General features: G+C 32.6%; 3 protein-coding genes across 6 annotated transcripts; 1 reads left to right on the top strand and 2 right to left on the bottom strand.

Annotated features, from left to right (window-relative positions):
• Positions 1–523: 523 nt before the first annotated feature.
• Positions 524–9,087, bottom strand: LOC127244270 (4-hydroxy-3-methylbut-2-en-1-yl diphosphate synthase (ferredoxin), chloroplastic). Of its 3 annotated transcripts, XR_007837130.1 has the most exons (22): positions 8,749–8,915; positions 8,089–8,331; positions 7,126–7,283; positions 6,855–6,961; positions 6,669–6,769; positions 6,515–6,591; positions 6,309–6,428; positions 5,986–6,216; positions 5,680–5,796; positions 5,512–5,586; positions 5,345–5,422; positions 5,160–5,219; positions 4,999–5,061; positions 4,754–4,898; positions 4,528–4,666; positions 4,347–4,424; positions 3,705–3,864; positions 3,515–3,613; positions 3,324–3,428; positions 3,097–3,221; positions 1,212–1,264; positions 524–807 (listed from the first exon to the last, which is right to left on the bottom strand). XR_007837130.1 is itself a non-coding variant. In XM_051264732.1 (20 exons), exons 2-20 carry the CDS (start codon positions 8,300–8,302, stop codon positions 3,111–3,113), a joined length of 2,238 nt encoding a protein of 745 aa, XP_051120689.1. In that variant the 5' UTR covers positions 8,303–8,331; positions 8,926–9,087; the 3' UTR covers positions 3,011–3,110. The 3 variants fall into 3 exon arrangements, 2 of the variants coding, with proteins under 2 accessions (XP_051120689.1, XP_051120688.1); XM_051264732.1 differs by lacking the exons at positions 524–807; positions 1,212–1,264; positions 8,749–8,915 and adding an exon at positions 8,926–9,087 and having other exon boundaries at positions 3,011–3,221; XM_051264731.1 differs by lacking the exons at positions 524–807; positions 1,212–1,264 and having other exon boundaries at positions 3,011–3,221.
• A 3,102-nt stretch (positions 9,088–12,189) lies between these two features.
• LOC127244269 (uncharacterized) lies at positions 12,190–16,102 on the bottom strand. 2 transcript variants are annotated; one of them, XM_051264729.1, is made up of 5 exons: positions 15,889–16,102; positions 15,548–15,764; positions 13,960–14,135; positions 13,499–13,790; positions 12,190–12,600 (listed from the first exon to the last, which is right to left on the bottom strand). In XM_051264729.1, exons 1-5 carry the CDS (start codon positions 15,968–15,970, stop codon positions 12,528–12,530), a joined length of 840 nt encoding a protein of 279 aa, XP_051120686.1. In that variant the 5' UTR covers positions 15,971–16,102; the 3' UTR covers positions 12,190–12,527. The 2 variants fall into 2 exon arrangements, with proteins under 2 accessions (XP_051120686.1, XP_051120687.1); XM_051264730.1 differs by having other exon boundaries at positions 12,191–12,600; positions 15,872–16,039.
• Positions 16,103–18,150: 2,048 nt separating this feature from the next.
• On the top strand, positions 18,151–18,594 carry LOC127244428 (uncharacterized). Its single transcript, XM_051264962.1, has one exon. The coding sequence runs from the start codon at positions 18,151–18,153 to the stop codon at positions 18,592–18,594; it is 444 nt and encodes a 147-aa protein (XP_051120919.1).

Raw genomic sequence — 18,594 nt, 5'->3', positions numbered from 1 at the left:
TGATGTCCATTTCATTACCATAACCAATATTCTTGATCATATTCTCAAGCTCTCGTAAATTTTCTTCAAAGTTTGTCTCACTTGAGTCGCTTGAAATTTATTTATTTGAACGGATTTTGCAATGTCGAAAGCAATTTGCTATTGACACATGAGAAACATTAATGTTCAAGCGGAGATTGCAAAATTGATAGCATCTAAAACATTAAATTTATAATCTTCCGGTAGATTCTTGTAAAATCTCCTACGATAGTGCATCTTGAAAGCTCTTGTTATTCCTCCATCACATGGTTGAATATTTGATGTCATATTAGGTAACAAAAAAATATAACTGAACATTTCGTAACTTTTCAATATCATGTAAAAAATAACTCAATATTTCGTAACACTTCAATATTATGTGAATGGGCTCAACAATTGTCAAACCTTCAAATAAATTCTTCTATAATTCATTTTGTAATCAAATTAACAAACACATTCATGAAAAAGCACACTAATCATCTATGCCCTTATGTTGGCACAATAATGACAATTAATGTTGCTTTTATTGATATTTTTGAAGCAAAGTGTCTTTACATACTTTTCAATAATTCATAAAAAAAAGGATTTTTTTTCGAAATATCCTCGTTGCAACAAATAACAATCGTAAATCTCTATTTGTCTTTCTTTTTTCCTTCAAGTTGCTTGGTTGCAAGAGAGTGATCGACTTGTAACTTATAAAACAGACCTATTTCATCCAAATTAAAAATATTCTTCATAGGCAAATTGATTTATTTTCTCTCTTATAGCCTCCATCTTCATTTCCATGTCCTGCATGTCAACCGAACCATTTTTTCCAAAATGACGAAATGATTTAATACCATATCTTACATTGAATTTTCAAGCCAACTTTAAGAAAACTGATGTTTATGAGGATGTTGAGGATACAAAATATTCATTATGTCTTTTGCTTTCTCCAAAATAAACTCTCCAGACATATTGATTTGATCTTCATATTGAAAAAACCATTTATAAAAAATCTTCTCCATATCCAAATATTTCGCTGATTTGTGTCACTTAACATTCCTCGTACCTTTCTTAAATATGGCTAAAAGATACTCAAATGATCCCCTGAGAGTATTTGATATTGTAGCTTGACTAATTTTCAAATGATATTTTCCATAATCTATTATTGTAATTTTTTTAAAAATATTTTTTATAGCGTGGAAACTTACAGTTGCTACTAGTCGAGTGCGCTCTGGGTAAACCTCCAATCAAACCTAACACCCTGCAAATTAAGTCCGACAAGACAAGTTATACTAAGCGAACCATATGTAAATCTTCCATAGTGCATGTGGAATGGTCCTCTTATAATCAAATAATGCTTTACCCATTTGATCATTCATGAAAGCTTTTATAATGTTTTTTACATGAATATACATGATTGGATGTTATGAATTATTTTATTTTTACATGAAAATTTATATACTATACATTTCATTCATCATGCCTGATTATATTTAATTGGTTATATTAGTTATTTAATTGACATACCATATTTGATGAATTAATATATACTTTCTTAAATAATCCCTCCATCATTCAAATTTATTCACTTTCTTTTTTTGGTTGTCATTCAAATTTATTTCCATTTCTTTTTTTTAGTAAAAAAATATCATTTTTCTTTAAAAAAAAAAAAAGTAAAAATTTCTATTCTTACATATTTTTTTTAAAACTCGTACCAGGTCAGATGAACATACAATCGAATGACGAAAGTAATAGTTAACAGTATGCAATACAATGAATTTAATTAGTTCCAAAAAATTAGTTAATTCATGAATATAATCAATTAAACATATATAATTTCATTTATTTTCAATACATATGTACTAAATTTGTTGAATTTAAAAAATCTCTCCTTTAATTAATAAATTTATTGATATATTAATATCTCTTAAAATTAATAAAATTTCATGGTCCCAATAATATTAATTTACAGAGTTTCATTTATTATGTTTCCTTCCAATACTGGGCCCGATTTACTTAAACAGAGTCGTGTTCAATCCAACATTTCAACTTCCGTTGCGCAAATTTTGTTAGGATATTACCGAGAGGACCAAAAATAACTAAAAATACTCAGACTGGAAGTAATTTTCTGAGACTAAAAATGATTAATGTAGAGCATTGAATGAGAGCAATAACGAAATGTACTCAAAACTAAAAAACACAAAACGAAAATGAAAAGACAAAATAGCAATAGCAATTACCATGCATGATGCATTGTAAATTCATAATAGTCTGCCCGCAGATAGAAGTCTTAAACGAATCAAGTAACTCGTCAGCCAAACTCGTTTCGACTCGTTAATAGCTTGACTCGAGCTCGAGCTCGAAAATTATTTTTTTATAAACGAGCCGAAGTAGCTCAATTTTATATTATGTATATATTAGCGTAATATATATAATTTTTTATATTAAAATTTATATTCATTGTTAAAATTTGAATATTTTATTATAAAAAATTATGAATAAAATTAAATATATTTAATTTATATATTAAAAAGTATAGAATATGTATAAAAGTCTCGAGTTCGAGCTTCACAAGCCGAACTCGAGCTTGAATTTGAGCCTAACGAGCCGAGCTCGAGCCATTATTTTGACCCTGTACCGTTAACAAATTCGAGTCAAGCTCAAACAACCAATACTCGAGCTCACTCGGCTCGTTTAGCAACTTTACCACATAAATCCTTTATTCATTCAACTTCTCCCTCTCTCTCAAGAGTAAGAAAGAGAGTGAAGAAAGAAGTCCCGTGAGTGAGAGATAACCTGGTGGTGCAGGGTTGAACTTGTGACCGTAAGGTCATGGTTCAAATCCCGCCGCCTCCAGGTCTACCTATCACACATAGTTCACCTAGTGTGAATTGTCTTGTCGAGCCTGATTTGCAGGCGCACTTTCGAATAACGACGGCAGGTTTTCACGTTATCAAAAAAAAAATTAAAATAAAAAGAAAAAAAAAAAAAAGAAGAAGAGAGAGAGTGAAGAAAGAAGCGTACATTACACATACAGGACATGATACAACAACACTAATAATAATATTCTTTCAACGTACGTACCTACCTCACCTGTAACTATTTCTTCATCCTTCTTGTTCATCTGCAGGTGGGTCAACCCATCGGCCGTGCTCTTTGATCAGCTCGATCAGCGCATCCGTCGCCTCTTCCATCGCAATGCCTCGCTTCACCACCGTCTGATCACTCAACCACCCAAATATTTACTACTACTACTACTTCCAATATCAAATTATTTAAGTTAATCTCAATCTTTCCAAATCTAAATATTTTGATCATACCTTCCCAACATAAAGATCAATTTTTCCGGGAGCACCGCCCACGTAGCCGAAATCTGCATCTGCCATTTCTCCTGGCCCGTTCACAATGCAACCCATGATGGCGATCTGCAAATTGAGTAATAGCTTTACAAAAACAAGCCAAATTGATTCTTGTTTTGTTTAAATCATTTAGGTTAGAGAACATTGGTTACCGAAACGCCGGGTAAATGAGATGTCTTCTCCCTAATTTGCGCACTTATCTCTTGAAGATCAAACAGAGTTCTTCCACATGATGGGCACGAAACGTATTCCTGACATCATTTTCAACAAAAGCCGATGTAATCAGATTGCTTTTCGTTAGATAATACGTGCATGTGTGTGTGTCTTTATAATCATACTCACAGTCTTTGTGTTTCGCATTCGGCAGCCTTGTAACAAATTGAAGGAAGTGTTTCTGAGGAACTCAAAGTCCTGATCGGGAGCTTCCAACAGGACACCGTCTCCAAGTCCGTCTACTAGAAGTGATCCAGCACTTGTACCGGCATCAATGACTAAATCGTCCCTGTAAATGCAACAAAGATGCATCAAAGAAGGCTAAAAGTGTATTCATAATCCCGTAAGAAATGTTAATTTATATGTTAGTCTCTGAAATAGTGAAATGTAACAATTAGTCGATGTTTTGTACCTCTTATAAGTATCACTGAATGCTGATTTAATATTGTAATTAACTATAACTTTTGAAGTTAATATTAAATTTCACAATATCATGAGACAAATATAAATTGCCACTCCTAGTCAAGCTAAGGGAATGCTTACTGCAATAGATTAGTTATTCCTTTCTTAGCAAAACTGATTTAACTGTGTATTCTAACTTCTGTTCGTGCCAGTCACAATACTTTTTCAACCTAAAAAATATTAAATTCAAACTTGTACTATTTCAAAAATATCATAACATTTCTAAAACACAATTATAACAAACCCATCATTTTTCGGTAGATTCAATTGCCAAAGAACCTAGTAAAGCTCACATTTGCCCCAACTTACCTGTGAATCTGGTCTGGGAATTTTATATGATGAATTACTGGAAAATTCAAGGAGTTCTCGGAAAGATATTCGAAAAGCCTGCAACAAGAAATTAGGATAAATGTCAAGAGAATGCCCGGTGCACATGAGCATATATATATAGATATATAAGATTTTGAGATCCATTTGCAAAATGAAATACCTTCTTGCAGCCTGAACTCTCCCAGTTTTTTCATCATAGTATGGTACATTGTGAAGGATCATTGTAACATCAACACTCTTGAGAATTTTTAGATATTCTTCAGGCTCATCGCCACGTACAGTGACTACCAAACGAGTACCTGACAAATTACGTATTTTGGAGTCAACAATGACCACAAGTAGCTTTGGTGTATCCGAAATAATTTTAGAATTAGGAAAACATGTACCTTCTGAAAGAAGCTTGTGGGTGCCAGTGCTCAAGTCAGCCAGAGATACCAAAGCCATGGCATTCGGCAACGGTTTTGTCAGCTGCTCATTTACAGGAACTATAACTCCCATACTAACATCAATCAATCGTTTGAGAGCCAGACGCTGGAAATAGAACATGAAATATGTTCCAGTCATTTTTCATGCCTGGATATATATTGAAGTGATGGATCAAAAGTTCGAGGTGAATGAAAAGAATGCTTACAGCATCTTTATCGTCTAGTGGCGGAAGTTCTCTCACCAATATTGAGTCCACAGTTGCCAGATCCTATAATTGTATCGAACATTTCCTTTAAAATTAAAATCAATCCCAGTGAAGAAAATCTAAAATTCATAGTCTTCACAAACAAATGATCTAAGGATAACCTTAAATGGCATTCCGAGAACAAGTTTTGCTGCTAGAGACCTGTACAGAAGTTCGGGTGCCTAGAGGCAGAAAGAACAGAAAAATTTAAACAAAATGAGAACAGCACCAGTCATTTCAATACAAAACAAGAAATACAGTACTCTTATAAGCCAACATAAAACATGAGAAAAGCATTGCAGGTCACCTTCAACTGATCCAATGATACAGACATCAAAACAGAGCCATCACGGTGAAGTACACCTCGGTAATCAACCTCTTCACCCTTTATCCGAGTAAAAAAATATATCAGAACAACAGCTTCCAAAAAATTCTTTCTAGATGGATCAAGTACAATATTCATTGAAATCTCACCTCCTTTTGAACAGGCAATTGACCACTCCTGCGCTGGAAATCAAAGTAGTGTCTGTATTTTTCTTCAAATGGTGCCTACATAACATTGTTAACAAGAACACAATTTTGTAAAAAGTTGGGAGTGAGAGTTGAATGAAAAAAAGTATACACATTGCAGTTGGTATGTACCACTCCTTTCTGAAGCTCAGCTGCTTTCATGCCAAGATTAGCTAATCTTCGACAAGGATCTATCTCTTCTTCCGGAGCTTCAGTTAAGGAAACTCGAATAGTATCACCTAAACCATCCTGCACAATTAACACAGATAGTAGATCTTTTAATTAGCAGTAAGCAGGAGAGGTCCCCATGATTTAGAAGTACACTGTATATAATTCTCTTTTACTGATGAGAATGAATTGGATTAGACCTGAACAGAAACAAGTTGAGAATAAATCTAACAAACATTCAATTAAATGCACTGTGATTAGAGGACGTACCATAAGAAGTGTCCCAATACCTATAGCAGATTTCATTCGTCCATCTTCACCCTCACCAGCTTCAGTTACTCCTAAATGTAATGGGTAATCCCATCCCAGAACATTCATTTCAGCTACGAGAAGGCGATATGCCTGGACCATAATCACCGGGTTGCTTGCTTTCATTGAGAATACAAAGTTGTGGAAGTCTAGTTTCCGGCAAATTCTTGCATACTCAAATGCAGACTCGACCTGTTATAAGATCAAATAAACAAGATAATAATAACTGAAACAGTAAAAATTGTACAAGGGTGTTTGCTAAAGTGTTGGAAATAGCCATTTACCATTCCCCTGGGTGAGTCCCCATAGTAGCTCATGATTCGATCTGAAAGACTACCATGATTTGTTCCAATTCTCATTGCCCGTCCGTACTTCTTGCATTTCTCAACTAATGGAGTGAAAACCTATAAATGGAGAGCACAAGCATAAACATAAAAACTTATGAAAACTTATATATTAGCTATAGGCAGCAGAAACGTCGGGCATTGACCTGCTCAATGTGCTCAAGTTCTTTTTGATAATCATCATCTGTATACTCCAGCTTCTCAAACTGTGCTCTCCGGTCAGCTAAAACAATTCATCTGAATAAATTAAACTATAAAACCACATTTTCGTCCAGAGAAAAGACAAGGAAATAGGATTACCAAAATTTCCTGGATTAACACGAATTTTATCAAAGCATTCAGAAACTCGAAGCGCAACAGATGGGGCAAAATGAATGTCTGCTACCAGAGGGATGTTGTAGCTGCATAAGTAGCAACCATATGAATATATATGCTTTTGATGAATTCTGTAGGCCTATCATTCACTTGTCTGAGCACAAAACATACTTTTTCTGGACAAGAGAATTTTTAATTTCGAAACATGCATCTGCTTCTTTTTTCCCTTGAACAGTTATTCTAACAATATCTGCTCCTTGGTCTGCTATTCTCATCACCTGCACGTATATTATTCTTTAAGCACACTTGTCTGATTATCAGAAAGCTTATCAGAGACAGCGACATTATGATATGTTAAATGAATTAACTTAAAAACAATACAACTCAAACCATAAAAATATGAAGATCTCTTCCTAAATAAGAAACTATGCTGAATCAGAACCTGTTCAACTGTCGCAGCTACATCCTTTGTGTCTGTTGTGGTCATTGTTTGAATTCTGATCGGATGCTCACTACCAAGAGCCACATTCCCGACCATCACTGTGCAGGTTTTCCTCCTTACAGTTTTGTAAACAGATTCACAATATCTCTGTCTCGGAACTGCATCCAAAAAGTTGATGATGCAATACTACCTTTAAGGTGGTCTAAAAAAGTATACGCTAATTAAGTTACTGATTCAGAGGGGCAAAAAAGGAATAGAAGAAGGAACTCCTCAAGAAGTTTTATTAACTGACTTTGCAGCAATAAAGTGCATTATCTATAGCATGCAAGCAAATTTCATGATAAAAATACATACTATTCTGTTAGCTACGTAAGGTAAAGGCCAACTGCATAAGATTGGAGTTTCTCTCTCTGTAATGCAGCCATAAAACAACCAAAGCAATCAATTAGAATGATGAAATATGAAACTTGTAGAGGCCCTGATCAGTGTTCAACAATTTTCTTCTATATATGTAAAATTCGAAAATCTTCCACCTACTAGGAATTGATACAAAGGCCCACTTTGCAGACAGTGTCTTTTAAAAAACAAAACAAAAAAGGAGGGCTTATGAAGTTAGTTGGAATGTAAGTATTGATGCTTCTAACAACATACAAAAAGATGAAATAGATGCTTCATGTAGCTTGATTTATTTAAAATAACGTCACTATAATCCCAGATAACATTATATATTTTCACCAATATCTATAACTAACCTCAGGTCATCCTCTCTAATTCTTTTGAGAAGTACGCTTGATACTGAAATTTAGTTATGGAGTCACTATCATTTATTTTATTGTTTTCTTTTCTAAATGTTTGTCATTTACAACCATTCTAACTACTATTTCAATTGATCTTAACCTCTAATGAATAAGTAAGTTTAAAAGTGAAAAACATAAGCTTTTGCAAAGAGCCAAGACTTCACACCTAATAGTGGGCTTCCATCTGATGCCGGCTCAAGTTCAACAGTTTCGGAACCAGGATTTGCAACATTTCTGATCACAGCAACCCTTCTCCGGCGGAATTTCACCCTTTGCAAGTTTGAAACCCTAACAAAATCTAAACTCTTAGCAAATCCAACGTCGTGATGGTCCTTGCTTCTGATACTTGTAAACGAGGCTGGAATGGAACAGGTTGCCATTTTCACCCAAGTGCAGCTGCTTACTCTAGCTGTAATACAAAAAAAAGCATACAAAATATGTATTCATAATCAGGGGGATATTCTTCATAATTAAGACATCAATCAAACATGATACTACACTCTGTTGGAGTAAGAAATCAGAGCAAAATATTGCTGAATTAAACAACTGAAACATATGCTCATCAAATCGGATTATCAACGAACCAACAAGGCGATAATCCAAAAGTCAACCGCAAAAACAAAACACAATCCGCAGCGCGGAATCAGGTAAATAATCATTCAATCTAAACAGAAATACCAAACAAACTCTAAGTTGAACCAAAACAAACACTGATGTAAACAATCACTTATATCCCCAAGAAACTCCATAAAAAGATAAAATTAGATGAAAATCCAGTTAAGAAATCAAAAGCGTCAACTTAATCAGAATTCACGGAGCAGAAAACCTGCAATAGAAGAAGGATTTGATACACAAAAGTCCTAACAAGATTCCAAGCTGAAGATTACTGAGAAAAGTGGGGGTGGGCGCAAATTGAAGGGGAGTTGCTCGAAATGGGAATCCAAATGTTAGAGGGAAAACAAAAATAAAAACATGAAGAAGAATTGAGAAAAATTATACTCACAGAAAAAAGGATAATTCCATAAAACTCAGAGCTTGAGCATTTGTGGCTTTGGTGTGTAGGTATTGGCAGCCATAGAAATGCTTCCAGAGCTCTCTCCCTACTACCAAACAAAATCGGTAGCAGACAATGCCTGAGAAATTCTGACACTCGTGAAAAATGCACAACTTCTGTTTATTAAAATAAAAATAATAAAAACAAAAATAAATAAATAAATAATAAAAATAAAAATAAAAATCTTGTCCCATCTTGTAATTTTCTTTATTTTCATTTTGCCCCTCTAAATGTACAGTGTTAAGATAATTAATTAGTTTAATTAAAATTTTTAAAAAAAATTAAAAAATTTAAAACGAGATTAAAATATATAATTATTTTTTTTAAAAAAAAGTATCATAAAATGTGGGACAGACAGAGACACGACAACATGGACATAGTACGGGAGAAGGAAGGAATATTACTTTAATTTTTATTTTTTTTATTTTTTATACTAACAATTAAACTAAATCAATCTAATACAATTATTTGGTCAACAAGTTAAAACGTATCACAACAATTAGCTAGGAAGTAAGCACATGCATGTTCAATGCAAAGATAGGACAGATTGTGGGGTGGGTGGGTGGTCCCCAAATTGCTGATGTAGGTACGATCATTTTGTCGCCTAGTATTTTTTTAAATTTTATTATTTAATTTTGTATTTTTTTAATAAAATATTTTTTTTTCTTACAAAATATTTCATCATATTTTATTTTAATATCAAATTCAAACTAAAATTTTCCAAATTCAACCAAAAGAAACACACTCTTACTATTATAGACGATTCATCAAAGGATTGTTCGGCTAATATGAAAATATACTATTCTTTCCGGTCCATTTCAAATTAGCTGTTTAGAATTTCAAATCGTCCGGCTCCAAGAGACTCATTTATTTTTTGTGTGTTGATATTTAAATATTAATTATTATATCAAAATGTAGTACAAATTAAAAAAAAATTACAAAAATACTTTTATTAGTGTCTTATAATACTAATAAAATGATATTTGTACAAAAAATTATACAAATATAAGGATATTTTTAATATTAAGTACAACGATACAAATGGTAAATGTGACCTAGGCGGACGAAATGAGTAATACTTCATTGATTAGTGAAAATGTGTAAGAAATTTTAATATTTTTGTCATTTGACTTTACGTATAAAATAATTATATATGTAATCATATGTTTGTAATTTAAGTAAAAATTAAAATATTTTAGTATTAATGTGAAATTATTTTTTCTAAAATAAAAAACGGATACTTACGCACAAAAATAATAAAAGTAATATTTTGAAATGGGGTGAAATGGAGTATAATATTGGTATTCCACATTTTAAAGTTAGGGGCCTTGACTATGTATAATACGTTGTCTTAAGTATTTTAAATATGTTGTCCTATCTTTTAGGGTTTAAGCATAATTTTGAAGTAATTATTACATTATAGATAAAATGAAAGTTTACCAATATTTTTCGGTGAAACTAATGAAAGTAGCAGTTGTAAATATAATTAATATTGTGTTAGTTTTATAAATAATTAATAATATATTTCTTTTACACATAATCAAACACAATTTTACGTGGTATATATTAGAGCGGGCAAAAACTGACCTGACACAACAATCCGACACGAAATAATTGAATTTGGGTCAAAGATTTCAATCCGATTATGCATAAGGATTGACACGAACTCGACACGATAGTAAACCGATCGAGTTAGGGTTGAAGCTGTCAACTTGAAGCCAACACGACAACCCGATTATAATATATTAATATTGATTAATATATTTATTATATATGTAATATAATCATAATTTAATAATTTTCTCATAAATTAATTTAAACTAAGTTCAATTTTAAATAATTCAACCTAATTTATGCTCAAACCAATAAAAACTAACGTAACACACAGCCTAACAAAAAATTATTTAATTTGAATCAAGAAATTCGACTTAATTATGTATACGGGTCAACACGAGTCAATCCGAACCCAACACGATAATAAACGGTCAACACGAGTCAACCCGAACCCAACACGATAATAAACGGGGAGGGGCTCCAACCCACCCCCATTTTTAAAATTTCAGGATCTAACCGGATCCGACCTATTGACAGTTCTACATGCTTGTTTGCTTTTCAATTTTTTACGTTTCAATTTTAAATAAAAATATACTATTATTTTTTACAGAATATTTAAAAATAGGAAAAAAAATTAATACCTTTAGATCAAGATCAAACGAATCTGCCTCTTGAAAAAAAATTAATATGACTTTAATTTAATTTAAATTACATAATCAAAATTCAAAGTTTATGATATTAAATTCGGATCTAATAATATGGATGGATCCAGTGTCGATTCAGTATGAACAATTCCGTCTAATTTAATTCAACCATTTTATAGAATTTGTCAAATAAATATACGAAGCTCTATTTATTTTTAAATTTGATTTTAGTTTACAATTATTTCCAGTAAAAATAAACATCTGTCCCTATAAAAATAATATTAAAATATTACATAAATAAAAATTCAAACTACAAATTTTAAATTTAAAATGCTAAAATTTTTTTGAAGGCATAGGTAAACAGAACCTGATAACTTCATTAACCATCCATCCATTTATAGATAACAAAGCCCAACTATCTATATGTTCCTATATTTTGATTTTTAGGTGAAATAATTTTAAAAAAATAATACTCCCTCCGTCTTATAACAACCTCCGTCCCATAACAACGATACTATTTTCTATTTTTATCTATCTCAAAACAAAGATACAATTTTCTTACCTAATATAATTGATACCGTATTTGTGTCATTTTTACTATAAACCAATATAATACTCCCTCTGTCCCGGAACTAAATATCAATTTGCTTTTTGTACGTAGTTTTAGAAATATTAGTATTATATTGGGATATAGTAGGAATAAAGTAGAAATGACTAAAATAACCTTATTAGTATGTGTGATATAAATGTAATGACATTTGTGTAATATATTGTAAGTTGTAAAAATATTTGTAATGTTAGGTAGATAGTACAGTTATTGAAAAATGAAATAAATACTTTGTTATGGGACGGACTAAAATGAAAAAATGGATACTTTGTTATGCGACGAAGGAGTACTAATATTAAAAAATATATATGCAAAAAGTAAATTTTACTTTCTTCCGGGACAGATGTAGTATATTTTTATAGAAGAAAATAATTGCGACCATACGGACTTCATACCATTTAACCGTTAAAAGCTTTTCCAACCTCTATAAACTCAAAAAAAGTGCCAAATCTAATTCACTCATATACATACATACATACATTATCCAATCAAACAACACGACAGATACAAGTATCCTCATGCCCTTAGTGAAAAATGCATCCCTTCAATTCTTGCCAAACGATAAAATGTGTATATGTAGTGTAGGTTTCTCTAAATCAAAAAGATAATGTTAAAGACATTAAAGTCTACAACTTTGATACAACAATCGAAAGAGTTTCGTCGTCTAGATCGCCAAAATGCAGCAGACATAGATCGATGGTTGTGGAATAGCTAGGGTGATGGAAATGGAGATTCTCGGCATCAATTCAAGATACTACACTGCTATTTTCATCTATCAGACTGTGTCTCTCCAGGATTGCAACTGTTTCCTCTTTAGCACTGCCAACATACGAGTAAGATTATCAATGAAATGTACCGATCAAAAAAATAAAAACATAAAAAGATTATCTATGAAATGCATGGCTAGTCAGTTTAATCTAGGCGCTAAATCTTCAGCATAACAATATATCGATCAGTTATCTATCTATCCGATACTTTTTTTTTCTAAGATTTGTCAATTTAGAACCTTTTCACTCTGTACACAAGTTTTAATAAAAATACACTATTTTTTCTCACAAAACATAACGTCAAACTATTATTTTAACAAAGACTCAAACATAACACCCTATTTCAAATCAATTTCAAACTACAACAAAAAAAACCCTTAGTATTGTTCGGCAGGAAATGAAGATCTACCCAAAAATCAAGTTTCACAAGCATGTATAAGAGAGATTATATATATATATATGATGGCGGTTATGGTTTTGAATGTTATTGTTATAATTTAGCACTCCGTTGACAGTACATGAAATATAAATTAACAGCACAAAATTAATGTTAATATAATATAACTAGCCATAAGAATCGATAACACAAGACAATAGTACATACTACTATTGATCTTAGTGTTAGGTTAACTAGAGCACATATAGAATATAAATTGACAGCACACGATAACAAACTATACAATACATACTATATTAACTCAAATCATGTGTTATAGGTGATGATTAATACCTAATCAACACCTTAACCATATATATATATATATATATTCTTACGTATTCTAATAAATGATATATAGAAACCTGGAGCATCTATAATCGAATCGAATTTCCTATCTATGCAACATTGTTTCAAAAGCTTCTATTAATTTGGAAGGGAGATTGAATATGCAGATGATAATTGTTAAAATAAATACTCTCTTAAGCTAATCCATGAATTATGAAATGCTTACCTTCCGGGTCTGAGAATCTTGTATTTCCCTTGTTTAGTAAGATCAACCACTGTGGATCCTGCACGTCCCGATGGAAGCACGCCACCATTATAGATGTATGCACAGTGCTTCCAAAGGTCTTCAAAATCTTTGACATCGACACTACTAGGTTGCCCACTAAGGTTTGCGCTTGTGAGAGCCAAGGCAGTCCGGGATCCTCGAGCAATTGCTCTAATGAAATCACTGTCGGGGACTCGTACACCTATGCTGTCTAATCCAGGATTTAGGGACTTCTCGAGGACACTAGAATCCCCTTAAACACATCAAATTAAAATTTCAGGGAACACAGCTTGTAACACTGTAAATAAAGCTTAAAAAGAAGGAATTTTATTTTACTGAGACAAAAGCTCGATAACGCCTTAAGAGATCATAGAAGCCCTTTCACTAGAATTTAAGACAAGCAACGCAATAAGTTACCAAACCTCGTCTTAGGACCACGGTTACAGGCCCGGGAAGAAGGGACTCGAGCAGCCCAAGAGGCAAGTGGTTGGTGGCGGCAAAATGCTGTATGTCATGAACATCGGCGACGCAGATCGCAAGTGGACTAGTATATTTACGCCCTTTGATCTCATATATACGGCGAACTGCCTCCACAGAGCTGCAAGGCCGAATATCAACATGCCAATTTAATTGACAACAATCAATGTCATTCGATATATAATTATATTTTGCAGAACAAAGTAAACACAAATCAATTTTAACCGCCTTCTAATCACTCATCAAATATCAAACATAATTTACCAAATTAGAATTCCATGCATTTCTTAGCAGCACAAAATAAATAAATCTAGTACACTCACAAGTGCACAAACTATGAATAGGCAAACAAACAGAAAACACCAACTACTTGAGCATATTGTTATTAATTGAAACTAGCTAACCCCATAGTTGTCAATTTCGAATAGTATTACATAGTGGACAACCTCTAAAATACTATAATGGGATAGCGGGTTGCGGATCGCGGGTAGTGGGATGACTAATGTCAAAAGATTTAAGAATATACATATAAAAATTATTATACATACAAATTTACAATAAAAATGTATTAAAAAAAAATCTATAGATTAATCACGTAATTATCATTCAAACTGATAAAATTACAAATAATATACAATCATAATTCATAGTTATATAAACAAAAACAATTAGATAACAACGAATTCGATAAGTAAAAAATCAAAGTTGTTCAAAATATGATAAATAATTTTCTTCATTTTCACCGTCCTCAAAGCTACTCTTGTATGAATATTCTTTCTTCTTCTTCACTTTCGTTCATTCTTCCATTGTATACTTGTTATAGTATTACAATGTTATTTCCCTTTCTAGAGCGAGAAGTAGCCATGGTATAATAGAATTAATTTACATTTACCAAATACGAGTAACAAATATAATATTATATTGTAAAATCTAAACCTACTTATAATAAAGATTGTAATATATTATTCAATTTCAAAGGTGCTTTGCTCTGCACCCCTAAAAGTCAACTACGCCACTACTGCGTAAAAGCAGCATCACAGAACGTCGGCAGCAACGAACTGCCGCTCCATTCCGATACACTGCTATTAGTGCACTATAGCGCGTTATTGACAACTATGGCTACCCCTAGTTCAATAAAGGTTCAAACTCAGTTAGATTGGAAAACGTCCGACAGCTAATTGAACCAAGCATGCTCATATCAAAATATCAAACTACCATCTCAAGCAAGCACATCAAAGAGAACAAATTTAGCATTTCACCACCAGAAAAGGATTCAAGAGTTCGATAGGAATTCTAGGTTGAACAGCTAGCTCGAATCTTTCGACAAACAAGTGCAAGCTTAAGCTGAAACTCTAACCATTCATTCAACAGTTTATTTTAGTATCCATCTAAGACAACAATAATCAATCCTTGCACAAAGAAAAAAAAAATGATATATATATGTATTAAGAACTATTCAATGCTCCACATAACATAATCATGCCCTAAAAATTGAATTAATGAAATTGAGAAAATTGAATCTCTGGTATATACCAAGCATCACAAGCAAATCCATAGAGAGTATCAGTGGGCACAGCAATTACTTTCCCACTCCTCACAGCTTCAATCGCCTCCTCCACGCGATCCTCCGTAGTCAGACGCATTAATCCCTCGCCATTACCCAAACCAATCGAATCCATCCTCTTCGCGCACGCCCCTCCAATGCACCTCCTAATTCGAAATGCGTCCGCAAAACGCAGCCTCGGCGGGACTTGATGAAAAAGCACAGAAAACATCTTATCAAACTATTGACACGCTTAGAGAAGAGAATGCGAAATTGGATTTGGTCGAAACGAAAAAATGAAACTCATCCAACACCTGGAAAAGTTGAGCACCTGTGGAGCGTCGAAGGAAGGAGGCGAATGAAAGTGATAAGGATTGAGTCCCGGCGAAGCTTGTGGCGACAATCGTTGGCATCAGAAGCCGCCGCCCTCTGCTGCTACTTTATCTTAGGATTCAGTCAGAGCTGCGACGGAGCTACGGTGAGCAAAATACTATCGTCAGACTGCCGTACAGACGACGACTTCTGGATTTTGGAGAAGAAGACTGTATTTTCATTTTATTTTACTTTTAGTAGTGGGCCGGGATTCGTAGAGATGGGCTTTCTTGGGTGTGTTATTATTATTATTATTATTATTATTATTATTTAATAGAATAATTTCTCATAAATATTAATCTTTCCGTCCACTTACAAATGTTTACATATTTTTATTTTGGGACGTCCAATTACAAAGTTAACATTTCATTAAATACCTTATTTTTTTCCACAAATACCTTTACATTACATCACATCATTACTTTTACACAAAAAAAGTAAAAGCAAAAATGTCATTACATTACTTTTAACTACTCACTATAATTAAAATACTATTATTTCTTAAACACCGCGCCAAAAATAAATATAAACTTTATAAGTGGACGGAGGAAGTATATAAAATATACACATATATGGATATAAAATATATAATTTTCACTCATAACCAACTATTTAATATAAAATATTATTTTTTATATTACAAATAGTACCACATAAAAAAAAAATCGATTCATCTAAGAAAAACCTGATGAACACCTAATGAACAGATAGTCTATTATTATTTTATAACTTTTTTAATGATATAAGAACTACAGGTGTTACTATTTGAGTGTAAATTTGATTTAATGTAACAATTTGCAAATTAAATTAGTATAAGAAATTATACTAGTTATGTGTGACAAATAAAACCGAAAACATAATTTAGTAGTAAATTTTGAACATAAAAAAATATTTAAATAATTATTTGATATAATATAAATAAAAATGTTATAATTATTTTTTAGATATAAAATTATTTTTAAAATATTATTAAAAATATAAAAAAATAAAATTTTAATTTAATAGTATTTTTTTTAAAAAAAAAATAGTGAATATTTTTAAAAACCTTCCATACCCCAAACTCTGTGGTGGCCTTATATTTATTTTATTTTTAAAATATTCCATTTAAAATTTGTGCTTTATTTAAGTACTCGTATTAGCCGTCAACACTTGATCGTCTCTTATTATTTATCGACATTGTAATTCTGGGGTTGCATAGAATTTTAACAAGTTGTTACGTTATTTCAATAGTGTTATAAACCACGCAGCACTTACGTCGACAAAATGTGAATACTTTACGATCATTCATTTACTGACTCACGCATTTATAAATATGTGTGCTTTAGGCAATAAAAATACAATTTACAATCATTTCCCTTGCCTCTCTCTCTGCATTAATTGTCCCCTTCCCCTCTGCATTAATTGTTTGCTTTCAAATACATTCAATATAATACACATATATTTATATACATAGCTTTCAAATACATTCAATATAATACACATATATTTATATACATATAAACATACATCGTACACACACAAACATCTATATATATATACATACATTTAATACTTACACAATAATTATATTATATTATTATTATTATATAATACGTTATCAGCACGAGGGCTCTTGCCTATTTTATTTTTGGTAAGTTCTATTTTTACATTATCTATATTATCTATTTTCTAAACTATGAAAAATCTTGCAAAATTTTCTTTTAAACCTCTTTCTCTCACCGGCAATAATTTTCTGACTTGGTCCCTGGATGTAGAAATGCATCTGGTTTCAATGGACCTTGTTCATACAATTGCCAGTGAAAATACGGCTACAAGCCAAGATCAGGCTAAGGCTATTATTTTCATCCGTCATCATTTGGACATTCCTCTACGGTCAGAATATTTGACGGTGAAAGATCCACTTGATTTGTGGAATGAATTTGGGGAGAGATTTGGGCACTTAAAATATATCACTCTCCCCAAAGCCCGACATGATTGGCTTAACCTGCGGTTGCAGGATTTTAAAACTGTTACAGAGTACAACTCTGATATCCATCAGATTACATCTCAGTTGAAACTCTGCGGAGAAAATGTTACTGAGAATGATAAATTGGAGAAGACTCTCTCTACCTTTCATGCTTCTAATGTTGTGCTGCAACAGCAGTATCGCGATAAAAATTTTCAAAAGTACTAACAGCTCATTGCATGTCTTTTACTAGCTGAGCAAAATAATGAGTTACTGATGAAAAATCATCAGTCCTGGCCCGCTAGTTCCAGTCCGTTCCCTGAAGCGAACGTGACATTTTCTGAACGAGGCCGAGGATGTGGACGTGGTCGCAGTCGTGAAAGTCAACGCAGTCGATATACCCCTTACAATCGCCGCAGTTTTGACATTAACAGGATGCAGAGTAAACCCCAACATGGGGATATAGCCGAAAAGGCTAAACAGAGAAAGAGGCAAATTGACAGTTGTAATCGGTGTGGCATTGAAGGTCATTGGGCCAATAACTGCAGAACAGCCAAACACCTAGCCGATATTTATCAAGCTTCACTGCAGAAAAAGGGGAATGAGGTCGAGACTAATCACGTTGATAACGATGACGACCCCGATGATGATCTTTTGGATTACGACACAATGCATCTTGATATAACGGATTTTGTCGTAGATCCAGCAAACCCCCAGTGA

The sequence above is a fragment of the Andrographis paniculata genome, unplaced genomic scaffold (genome assembly GCF_009805555.1).
Source record: "Andrographis paniculata isolate CXL003 unplaced genomic scaffold, ASM980555v1 Contig9END, whole genome shotgun sequence".
Lineage (NCBI taxonomy): Eukaryota > Viridiplantae > Streptophyta > Magnoliopsida > Lamiales > Acanthaceae > Andrographis > Andrographis paniculata.
Note: the sequence above shows the minus strand (reverse complement) of the source record. Positions and strands in the feature narration are given on the sequence as shown.

Excerpts from the sequence above, each read along its gene's own strand:
- LOC127244270 (XM_051264732.1), bottom strand. The coding sequence starts at position 8,302 with ATGGCAACCTGTTCCATTCCAGCCTCGTTTACAAGTATCAGAAGCAAG. Across the intron at positions 7,284-8,088 it reads AGATGGAAGCCCACTATTAG|TTCCGAGACAGAGATATTGT; the intron begins GTGTGAAGTCTT and ends TTTTGGATGCAG. Across the intron at positions 5,587-5,679 it reads CTGAGCTTCAGAAAGGAGTG|GCACCATTTGAAGAAAAATA; the intron begins GTACATACCAAC and ends AATGTTATGTAG.
- LOC127244269 (XM_051264729.1), bottom strand. The coding sequence starts at position 15,970 with ATGCCAACGATTGTCGCCACAAGCTTCGCCGGGACTCAATCCTTATCA. Across the intron at positions 15,765-15,888 it reads CTTCCTTCGACGCTCCACAG|TCCCGCCGAGGCTGCGTTTT; the intron begins GTGCTCAACTTT and ends TTTTTCATCAAG. Across the intron at positions 14,136-15,547 it reads GGATTTGCTTGTGATGCTTG|CTCTGTGGAGGCAGTTCGCC; the intron begins GTATATACCAGA and ends TCGGCCTTGCAG.
- LOC127244428 (XM_051264962.1), top strand. The coding sequence starts at position 18,151 with ATGAAAAATCATCAGTCCTGGCCCGCTAGTTCCAGTCCGTTCCCTGAA.